General features: G+C 32.0%; 1 protein-coding gene, 1 non-coding gene and 1 pseudogene across 2 annotated transcripts; 2 read left to right on the plus strand and 1 right to left on the minus strand.

The window, feature by feature from the left end:
* Positions 1,042–2,833, plus strand: LOC107620101 (annotated as a pseudogene).
* On the minus strand, positions 2,952–8,202 carry LOC107622611 (protein FAM135B-like). Its single transcript, XM_021113624.1, has 15 exons — positions 7,347–8,202; positions 7,176–7,261; positions 6,497–6,651; positions 6,127–6,188; positions 5,796–5,970; positions 5,599–5,667; positions 5,260–5,433; positions 5,026–5,159; positions 4,720–4,912; positions 4,563–4,622; positions 4,250–4,474; positions 3,874–4,132; positions 3,564–3,769; positions 3,409–3,459; positions 2,952–3,315 (listed from the first exon to the last, which is right to left on the minus strand). Exons 1-15 carry the CDS (start codon positions 7,523–7,525, stop codon positions 3,028–3,030), a joined length of 2,316 nt encoding a protein of 771 aa, XP_020969283.1. The 5' UTR covers positions 7,526–8,202; the 3' UTR covers positions 2,952–3,027.
* TRNAN-GUU lies at positions 9,230–9,303 on the plus strand. The gene has a single exon. It is a non-coding gene; the product is annotated as a tRNA-Asn (tRNA).

Consider the following 12,200-nt stretch of genomic DNA (forward strand, 5'->3'; position numbering starts at 1 on the left):
TAATGTTTAGATCGGGAGATTAAATACTTCAAATTGAAAAAAAATTTATGTTTTAGCTAGAAAACTAAATACTTGAAATTGTTTTGGTTAGGAAAATTCTATATAAAAAAAATATACCAAATCTTACACATTGTTAAAAAATATTACTATAAATCTAATATTAAAAATTAAGAAGTACAAGTTAGTAATCACTCATATATAAAATTTGATTCTTAAGTTAAAATTGGAGTTAAATCTCATTTTGACCCTTAAAATTTGGTTAGATACTCAATTTAACTTTTACAATTTTGTTAACTTCAATTAGAACCCCCCAAATTTATAACAGTGGCTCTCGATTGCCCTTACAATAATCTTCGTAGTCGGAATACTGATAAGATACATTTACTTAACACATAGGGTTAATCACCAAAAACGCCATCGAATTATTCAAACGCCGACAAAAATGCACTCGAATTTTACTATCGACGAAAATACCTTTAAATAATTTAAAAACATAACAATACTCAACACTAAATATATATTTTCAAAAAATGTCTTAGAGATTAAATTTTAATGTAATTTTTTACAAACATAATTAAAAAATGAGATATTATTATTCTTAAAATTTGATAATTTTTTTCTACGTATATATTTTTTTTGTAATTTTTTAAAAGTATTATTAGTTGTTAACAAAACAATTACAAAAAAAATATATATACTCAACGAAAAATCACCAAATTTTAATGATAATAATATCTCATTTTTTTAATCATGCTTGCAAAAAATTGTATCAAAATTCAATCTCTAATGTATTTTTTGAGAAATACATATTTAATGTTAGATAATTTTACAAAAAAATTAATATTAAATATGTATTTTTCAAAAAATACATTAAAAATTAAATTTTGATGTAATTTTTTTCAAGTATGATTAGAAAAATGAGATATTATTATTCTTAAAATTTGATATTTTTTGTTAAGTATATATTATTTTGTAATTTTTAAAAGTATTATTAATTGTTAAAAAAAATTATAAAAAAGATATATACTTAACAAAAAAGGACAGAGGCATAGAGAGAGGCAGAAAGAGAGAGAAGCAGAAGAGGAGGCAAAGTTGTTGTACCATCACGCACCAACGATTTGAGCGATGTCAATGTTGTTGCAGTTGCGGCGGGACTTTGTGTTGAAGGGGAGGGGACCGAAACGACGCCATTTTTTTCTTGGGAAGAAAATAGATCTTCTCAGTCGATTATCAAGTATGATATATTTAAAATTACAGCAAATCCTGGTAGATTTTGTTTTCTATTGTTTTAGTACGAGGTTTACTTGTGGATGCAAGTTATAATCACGTTATGGGCAAATACTATATTAAGCTATTTTAATGTTGTTGAAGTTAACAATAACATAAACATATAGAGTATGAAATTGAAGTCAAATATTCGTCATCTTGAGTTCGTTGCTTCTACCCTTTTCTCCGTTTTCTTCACATCATTTCAGTTTATATATATCCTGCACTTCTTAAGTAATCTGAAGCATGGAAGGTCGTTGCAGCTGTTTTTGATGGGTTTATTTTAGGCAATGTATGTGCTTATTGTGTGTACTTTCGGAGGAGGGATTCTCTCAAGGGTAGTGACAGACTGACAGTGCCATCTACTGATAATCAGGCTCCTTCTTCGCCATTTTCCTCCTTTGGCCGGTCCATGTTTGGCATCAGGAAGGGACAGGCTCACTCCTTGGGAGCAAATCATGAATCTAGTTTCCGGGATTCAGAGCTTGAATCATTTCAAAAGCATGTAACTGATCGATTTCAGGACCTATCTGGGGATTTGCTCTCCATTGGTTGGATGCATTTATCTTCTGTCATGAAGAATTCAGAGCCATTCTATTGAAGAATAAAGATCAGGTGTCAAAATCCCCTCTAGATCAGTCTATTTCTGAATTCCTTGAGAGGTCAGTGAAGGCATTTGACATTTGTAATGCGAGTCGCAATGGAATTGAGAAGATTCACACTTGGCTAAAGCATGTGGAAATTGTCTTGTGCTCCTTGGGTTCTAACCAGAGAGCATTTAAGGAAGGCCAGTTTCTAAGGGCTAGAAAGGCACTGATGGATTTAGCATTGGCAATGGTTGATGGGAAAGAATCCGGATCAGCCTTTTCTCACAGAAACAGATCTTTTGGGAGAAATGGCACCAGCAAGGATCATCATTGCCAATCGAAAGGGCATTCTTGGTCGCATTCGTGGAGCGTATCGCCATCATGGTCTGCAGCCAAGCAGCTTCAGTCCATTGCAAGCAACCTGGTTCCTCCTGGTGCAAATGAGATTATTGCAACAAGAGGGATGGCAGTTCCTATGTATGCAATGAATTCTGTTCTCTTGTTTGTTTTGATAGATGGATTGCAACCATTGGAGCACCAAGTAAAGAAGGCATTCCGCAAGATTATGACTTGCCGGATTGAGATGCTTGATCTTCTAGGTACTTGATATTGGTGGAAGTGTTACTTAAAATTGAGATTATGACTAGCTGAGCATTATGACTTACCAGCATTTTAGAAAGAGGAAGATTGCGTTAACAGATAAATCATCTAGCTATTGCTATCTGATATTGTATTTATTTATTTATTTCAGTATACTTGTGTTTAAAAAGGAAACTGATGGCATGGTTACTAGTCCAAAAAAAAATCTTCTAATTTCAATTGTCAGTATACATCATCTTGTCCTTGTTCCAATGATCCTAGTCCTACAGAACTAACAACTTGTCAAAGACTTTTCAACTTCTAGATAAAATCTACATGTACTTTTATTGCTTTTACATGGCATGCAAGGAATGGAAAACATATTTGCCTCAGTTAACTTACATGTTATAACTCATGTCCTAGTTTTGGACTTTGGTCACCATGCATTGCTTTTAATAATTCCAGTTATGGATTGGAAGTACTGTATGAACCTTAACATCTTTTTTTTAATTATTATTATTATTTCTTTTTTTTTTTCTCTGTGTCTCTAAATCAACATGGTGTGAATTCCATGCAAATTCAACTCCCTTGTTTGCTAACTAAAAATCTCTGGGAAAGACCACATTATGAACTTGATAAAGATGTCACGCTCCAAGAAGTCGATATGAGCAGCTCGTCCGAGGAATGAATTCAAATTCCTTCCATAGGATGAGGTGTCAAAGTTGATGTCGAAACGCATGACCACACGACGGTCAGAGTGAGTTCGGAGTTGGTCCAAGCAGTTATTTAACATCTGGAGGAAGACTTTTCCTTGTTTGGAGGAATCCAAAGAAGCTCCTGGACACGATTCTATTCTGGCAGAATGATATGGAACATAACCATCCTGAAATGCATGGAAGTTTAGAAATATATCATTGCCTAATCATCAAGTTCAAGAAGAAGATCTTTCTAGACAGTTCATGCCTTCTTAGGTTACCTGAGGTGAGGCTAGAAGAATCACATTCCTGAAGTTTATCAATGTCATCTTCTGTAGTACAAACAAACATAATTTTACATTGGTATACAATGAAATCAAATATAAAGGGGTGAACCAGTTCCTGTGAATAGAAACCACTTATATGAATTCAATACCTTGGAAAGATTGTAGATGAAGGTATTCTCAAGATCATTATCATCTGAGAAAGTTAGTTGATGCATGCATTGCATGTCTGTCATCTTCTTCAAGAGCCACAACCCCGAATTGAATATAGGGTTCGAACTATACATATAACCCAAGTGCGGACCAGACATAGAAACATATGTATACAAGTATCTTGTATATGGCTCCATGATGCTTTCTGAAATTCAATAAATAAATAAATGCAGATTATTACTTCTCCTTGTTTAAACATCAATGAGTATATATTATGCTTCATTCCTTAGAAATCTTGTGCACAAGTACCTGTTAAAGCAGTTCTAATAATGAGATTCCCCATAGAATGGCCAACAAAGCTAAGATGGATGTCCTTTAAGCGTCCACTCCTTGAAGCTTTGACGATTTTCTTCTTCAAGTATTTGTCGACTTCCTTGGCGAGTCGTGATCCCATTTCTCTTATGTCACCAGATGTATTGTCTTCATTTGCTTCTGACATAAGAAACTTTACTTTGGGGTCTATTATAACCCATTGATTCCGAACAAGCCGTAAATCCAAATGATGTCCCTGTTAATGTTTCATGTTTGAGTGAAGAGGGATCACATTAACTTCAAACTAAAAGGGGATGAAGGAAAATAGAGTACTATAATAAATTATGAGTGAACTTAAGAATGTGAAACATGCCTGAAACCCATGAACAAAAACAACTACTCTCAGAACATCCTCATTTTGAAACAGGTTACTCTCAGACAACTCGCATGTTGTAGATCCATTTTCCACGTCCAAAGGAGTGAGATAAGAATTCACACTCACGGACCTTGTGATGTTTGCTAAGCGCTCTACAATAACAATAGGAACTTGCGAAGGATCTCCGAACATGAACATGTCTTGAAGTGACCGGCTGTTAATCTGCATTGAGTTCAATGTCACAAATTCCAATCAACAGGAAACAAAAGGAATGTTGTGATGATCTGCATATGTCAAAAAAAGGACTTACCCTCATTTGTGCTATACCTTGTCTATGGAGTTCAGCTCGCATTATTGATGTCTGAACAGGCTGAAAATGAAAATAGGGATAGATGCACATTATATCTATTTGGTTATGCTGATTCATATAAAGACCATCTAATGATTAGTTTAAACTAGATAATTACATCATCTGATAACCTCCTTGTACTTAGTGATCTTCTTAGTAATCCATAGAAACGTGAAGTCCCCTCAACATCATTATTCATGTACTGGTGAGGCATCTCAACCTTTGAGTACACCATCCATATTGAACATTCAGTTTTTCGATCATTAGCCCATGAGTTAAACAGAAACTCCAGTATCTTTGTTTTATTTTCCCTGGATGAAAGTATAATATAATTAAAATCCAAAGAAAAAGCATGTCATGGACTAGAAGGAATGCTGAATATTATTAAGATGCGAAATTACTCTGATAATAATTTTGAATATACCTGTGAAAGCTAAGAAATGCATTCCAGATATTTAAGAGTTGACTCCCCATAGACTGGAAAGAGTTTAACATATCATCCCATGAAAAATGTTGAATTGATTCCTCATTAAGACGGCTCATATCATTATCGGCTTTCTGTTGAAGGGAGGAATAATGTATTACACAGATGTTAAATTTTAAAGCAACGGGAAGAGAAAACGTATAATGAAGTATCCACAATGTTGGAGTTAAGGACCTCAGCATCAGCTTTTGGCTTCATTGAAGATTGAGGTGACAATTTACCCTCAGCAATATCTTGTTTCAAAGTAATTCCATTCAAATCAATATCTTGGTTGATTCCTTTGCTTATTCTTCTCAGGTCTTCAAGAAGGAAATCATGGGCAGCCATCATTGATTTGATAAGCACAACCTGATCTTAAATAAAGAGATTTAATAGTAAGCAAAAATAAATAGATTAAATATATGGAATTAATAATCCTGGAAAGTAATGTAAATAAAATGACAACTGAAACTCCTTAACAAAAAGAAGCATTGGTATGAAGTTGTAAAAGATTGTTACAGTGACAATGCATACCGTGTTTGATCTAACATAATCTTCATCATAAGTGTCTTCAGATGTCTGAGAAGCACTGCTATAATTAAACTAACGATATTACTCAAATTAGAATAGTATGTAGCAAACATAGGAACATATATAAGTGATGGCAATGCAACAGTTACCATGGCATCTAATTCAACAGTGAAAACATAAATGCTGACAAGCTTTGGTACCTTCTGTCGGGCTGTTCGATAACTAGGTTTTAGTAAAGTGATATGAACACTTGTATCAACAAGGACAGCATGGAAAGAATCAAAATAAACAGGACAATATGAATGTGATCCCAGAAGAGCTTTTGGGGGAATTCTGTACTCATGAACTGAACCACAAGAATCCAGCAACCCAGTCCTGGATATTGATGCAAACAATAACAGAATTGACAACTTCAAATTGATATGGTAGTAATGAATAAATCTTAATCTAACACCAGGTCAATCAATATCTTTGCATTTAACTTTCTCTTCTTCAATAAATCAAGGACAGAGAAAAGCTTCATTAGCTAACCGAAATTCAGGTGTTGGAGAGTGCACGAGTTCAAATTTCAATATAACAGCAGAAGTTTTCTCCTGTAGATAAAATCAACTAGTTAGCCTATAGAGCTTTTGTTCTCTTTTGAAAAATATACAAAGTTAAGGCTATATGTGTTGTGTGCACACCAAGAAGTTAGTAAGTTGCTACAACCTTTTCTTGCTACCACACAGGAAACCTCAAATGATCAAATGCTATTCTAAATTTGTCCGCTTATGATAACATGTTTCTAATGTTTTTGTTGCTGAGCTAGTTAGTTTGCTAAATAGAGAAAATAAATTCCTCAATTGCCAACAGATACTATAAATTACAAAAAAATAATTAACAAATAGATATAAACACTGACCTCATATCCACGGAATGATACATAGAATGAGATCATGATAGAAAGGAATACATCCTGCCTTGCATATGATATTTGAAATGGCGGTGTTGAAAAACTATGGTCTGTATCATCAATCATCCAAACTCTAGATGAACTGTTAGCACCCACTTCAGGAGCTGCAGCTCAAAGAAATAATGGATTCTCATTGTTCATTCAATCTGAAGTGCAACCATTAGGAAACAGAGAAAACTAGTAGAAAAAATGTAACTACTCAGAATAACAATCATGCTAGTGCGAATCTTAGAACAAATCAAAAGCTAGACTAGTTCAAAATACAGGGCATAGATAATTGAGAATGTGTGTCAATCTAGGCTAACATGAGATTTATTGAAGATGAAATTGGATGAAACATGCAGAAAAATACAGAGACATTTGACTTTTGTTTTGCATGAAGGCATCCTTGTTAGAAAATTCATTGAATGAAAATGGGAACTCAATCTAGAAACTAAAAGAGCACAAGTTATTTTGAGATAAAATAAATAACCATGAGAAGTTCAAGCCTTGTTTGGTACAAGGGTCAAATTGTTAAAACAGAAAGCAACAAATAATGGAAACATGGGATAAGTTTTGTTTTTCCTGGTGGGGAAAAAAAAACTTCTAAACTCATTTTTAAAAAAAAAATGTAACTTGAAATCCTCACCTTCATATTGTACAACCCTTGCAGGAATCCCAGGATAGGAGTCTTCACCATCCTCCCATCTCATGGTAATTTTGATTTTGTACCATCTACACAACAACAAAAGAATCATGATTCACCAAACAATGTTATTGAATGATAAACTTTATTGGTAGAGATTGCATTTGAGCTTACCCTTCTTCAAAAAGGTCGAGATTATGAAACCTGTGAATGTAAATGGCAATTTCATGAACAGCATTGAGCTGCTTCTGAATTGGTCTTGCAGGGGTGCCGGGTTGCTCCACATTCTGCGACCTTTTTGCTGCCAAAAGCCTTTGATTCAGACTCACAAACCATCCTATTCTCCGCAACATATGTATCTAGAAGCACAATGATCCACAATAACACCCAATTCCAGAACGATCATCCCTTAGCTTCTCAATACAATTATTTCAGCTGTAAAGGAACCAACTTTCTCACACCCCATAACAGTTTGACATGAAAAAAGCTTCAAAGTCTTAAGCTTTAGACGACATTGGCATAAATGCAGGCGTGCGTTGATGCGATTGATCAGTGGTCGGAGATAGGAAAAGTTGGGACGAAAATGGAAAAAAGTGGCATAATGATTCTTAATCATAACTTGTTGTTTGTCATTTTAATTCATAATTCATAATGATTAATGATAATAATTTGGGTAGCACGTAGATGGCAATGGTACATGAAGATAGAAGAGCATGATTTTAGCATTCTACAACCCTTTTTTGTCGCAGGTCTGGTGACATTTCTTTTGTTTTATGTAATCAACAAAAATATACATGCACATCAACATGTGTTATTTTATATATAATTTCAATCTATATTTTATATAAAGAAAAATAATGATGAAAAAGTTGGGCGTACATAATGTTATATTGTTATCTTCATCATATTCAATTATTCATACATAGTGATAGAGGTGCATGCTGTTTGCTGATTTTCATGCATGCTGTATCTCTATGTTTCCTATTCTGTTGTAGTTTGTGAACTTGTGATTAAGAATTGATTCACTGAAAAAAATGAGAGTAATTATCCAAATCAATCCAATTTTAAAATCAGATATTTTAGTCTTAAAAAAAAATTAATACACAGATCAATTTCTAATGTTTTATTCTGACAGACAAATTAATCTCCAGTTCATTTTTCGGCAGAGTAATTACCCAGATCAGTCCTAAAGATTTTAAAAACGGACATTTTAGTCCCCAAGAAAAACTAATATACAAATCAATCTCCAACGTTTCTCTCTATTAGACATAATAGTCCTCCGTCCAAAAATAAAATAAAATAAAATAAAATAATAATTATTATTAATTGCACAATAATATTGTACTATATTTTTTGTATTTTTTGGACAAAAATAATGATAAATTTATTCATTAAATATATATATATATATATATATATATATATATATATATATATATATATATATATATATATACTCACTTAAAAATAAAATATATATATAAAAGAATCTAATGAATAAATTTATTATTATTTTTGTCCAAAAAATGCAAAAAAAAATATAGTACAGTATTATTGTATAATTAATAATAATAATAATTTTATTTTATTTTATTTTTTGACGGAGGACTGCTATGTCTAACAGAGAGAAATATTGGGGATTGATTTGTACATTAATTTTTCTTGGGAACTAAAATGTCCATTTTTAAAATATTCGGGACTGATCTGGATGATTACTGTGCCAAAAAATGAACTGGGGACTGATTTATCTGCCGGAGTAAAACTTTGAGAATTGATGTGTGTATTAACTTTTTTTTAGGGACTAAAATGTCCGATTTTAAAATCTTTGAGACTGATTTGAGTAATTACTCCAAAAATTATCATATCATTTCTCCATGGATTTCTTTGGGCTTCTTATAATTTCTTACCGTCTAGGTAAAGCCTAAAATTTTTTATAACAAAGTCTCGATAATGGTCATAGGAAAAAAAAGGGTAATATGTAATATCCGAATATTGTTTCTTTATTTGCATAGTTTGTCTGCTGTTTTATTATATTTATCAAAATATATTAATAATTAGCTGGAATAGCTCAGTTGGTTAGAGCGTGTGGCTGTTAACCACAAGGTCGGAGGTTCAAGCCCTCCTTCTAGCGTTTTGGCATTTTCGGAAATGAAAACTTTAGAAAATCAAGCCTTTTAAAACATTTGACAACACTGATTTTGTACTAAGCCCTATGCTGTTTCAATAATTTCTACCATTTTATTTTAGAGGGGACTTTTCCATAGCTATTGAATCGCCCTGTTATGCTGTGGCACTAATCCTACTGTTAAATAAATAAAGCAGATTCCTTAATCTCCTCTTCATTATTCTTTCCTTATCTAAATCCCAACCTTATCTCCATAAGCTAGCTGAATTGGCTTAGTTACTTAATTGTGGCACTTAATCCATTTCTATACAAAACCATCAGTCCATCACCAACCCACCAAGTTTTTCTTATATGATTCAGCAGCCACTTCTACCAGAAATAGAACCAAAAATGAAACAAGAAAACAAAAGTTTCATTGTTATGATGTTATCCACTCAAAAAGATTAGACTAGCATTAACTCCCCATTATTCTCTTCTAATTTCATGCACTAATCACAAATTGCAAGCTCCTAATCAATTCTTCCTGTAGGTTGTACTTGGTGCAGGCATTTAGATTCCAAATTCCTTCGTATTTTAATTTGTTACACCATCAATCATACGATTTTTAAAATTGAATTGGTTACTCAATCTTTTTGTTAGTATATATTGGTCATCAATTTTAATAAAAACACATACACATTCTAATTATGAAAATATCTAAATATTTAATTACACTAAACTAAACAAAATATTAGAAGATACTTAAAATTAAACCAAACAACTGACTTATATTATTCAAGCTAACAAGATTTTAGATTAAAAAAAAATAGTGACCTGAATGATTAGCTAATGTGATCTAATAATAATTGAAGTAGCTAGGTGCTTAGGTACGTATATAACAGCATGCATTACGAATAAGTATAAAACTACAATTAATATAGTGAGTAGAGTACATTTTATCTTATATGAGGGTAGCTTAGAGCTACTAATTAATGATAGCTTATTGTAGATCATTTTGTGTGGGACAGTGTTAATAGCTACGTAAGATTCCTAGAAACCATAACCCTTTTCTCATTTTTCTGTGGACACTTTTTGAGTTTTTTTCTACCTATTATTCCCACAACAGAAAGAATAATTGGTCACCCCATATCTTTATTTGTTCTTTAAATTGAGTTTGAAGACACAGACGTTTGACTTCGACCAAGATATGAAAACTAATTAAACTACATATATATAACCGCATGTTACTCGTACGTAGGCTCCTAAATCTTTAGAGGGGAATTGTTTTTATATTCACATGATCGATAACCATGCTTTTGATTGAATTGGAAATTATACAGATGATCAAGTAACCAAGGCAATCCCAATCATTTATGAAATGGATTGTTTGAATATGGAAAATGAATGCGGCATGACAATATATAAGGGATATGATATATGGCTATGGACCTAATAGGTAGTTTATTGGATTAATACTCCACTAATTAAAACAATTATAGTTGATTGGGAGAAGTAGTTCTTATTTTGTCCTACTCCTAACTTTTGCATAGCTTCAAGAATAAAATAAATAGTCCCATCGATGCCCTCTTACACACGAAAATTCTTCAATTTGCACACATACACACTACAGCTAGCCCTCACCTATACACAAATATTTACATTATTTTAGAAGAAACATATTATGGATATTCAACAATGAATCCTCTAAAAATTGAGAGAAAACCAACTCAAATTAGTCGAGTGATTAATTCAGCTATTTATTAAGTGTAGAGTTTTAAATTATGTTTTGTATTTATAACGATCTATTAGTCACGATAAATTTTTAAATGGAATTTACATCTGCGACGAATTATTTTTTTTGTTGAATACCATAAAAAAAAGACCGCACGTATATGTTCTCAATACACATGTTAAATAATGTTACTAGCTTGCATAAAGTGCAAGTAGTTCTACTATGATGCAATGGGAACAACAGAAATGGATCTTGCGAGTTGTAATCTATTTGAACACACCTTCCCCATATCTCAGTAGTTTCGTGCAGTGAATCATCATAGATTTTTCCAGCTTTGTTTTTGTTTTATTTAAGCCAATATCTTCTTATAATCATAACATATTAGAAATTACACCAATTAGACAAAAAGCCACTTGGAGGACCAATTGCATCATTCAGAATTCCCAAGAACTAACATTGCATAAATAATAATAGGAAAAATATAGGTAACCAACAATATTTTTGAACAATGTGAATTAATAGGATTAAAAGAGTAAATTTAATTAGTAGCATTAAATTAGAGTGTAGTATATTTTCATTTGATTGATAGTTGTTCATGTTGTTCAAAATTTTCATTGTTTACTTAGCATTTCTCACGAAAAAGTTTGGTAACCAAAGAAAATCAGCCAAAAATAGCCATAACTTGTCTTATTTAGCATTCATTAATAGTTACGACAATTAATGAATGCTAAATAAGACGGCTAGTTCTTATAATTATTAGAGTGGTGGGCGTGTTTTGGTTATATAATTAAAAGAAAAAGTCGTTTTAATGTAATAATAATTTAAGAAGTTTTTGAACGAAAATAAATCAAGTTTATGTTGGCATTTAATCATATTCATAGTAAAAAAATATTTAACTATCTTCTCGCTCTCATAGTATAAAATTTTATCTCTCATTTATATTGATATCTCTTGTTATTTATAATTATAACTATCTCTTTTTAAAATAATGAAATGTGGTTAACTAATGCAGTGCTTTGTAATACATCACATCAAAAGCTATTTTCCATATTAATTATACCTATATCAACACTAGAGAAGAAAAGAATAAAATAACATGACTTAATTATTCATGCAAAAACACTTTATATAATATTAAAATTTAATCACCAAATCAACTATTTTATCATGGTAAGAATTTTTTATCATAAAT

The sequence above is a fragment of the Arachis ipaensis genome, chromosome B10, assembly GCF_000816755.2.
Source record: "Arachis ipaensis cultivar K30076 chromosome B10, Araip1.1, whole genome shotgun sequence".
NCBI classification, from domain to species: Eukaryota; Viridiplantae; Streptophyta; class Magnoliopsida; order Fabales; family Fabaceae; genus Arachis; species Arachis ipaensis.

Coding starts and splice junctions, on each gene's coding strand:
- LOC107622611 (XM_021113624.1), bottom strand. CDS start 7,525: ATGTTGCGGAGAATAGGATGGTTTGTGAGTCTGAATCAAAGGCTTTTG. Junction 4,623..4,719: donor CAAGGAGGTTATCAGATGAT/GTAATTATCTAG, acceptor TTTCATTTTCAG/CCTGTTCAGACATCAATAAT. Junction 3,316..3,408: donor TTCTTCTAGCCTCACCTCAG/GTAACCTAAGAA, acceptor CATGCATTTCAG/GATGGTTATGTTCCATATCA.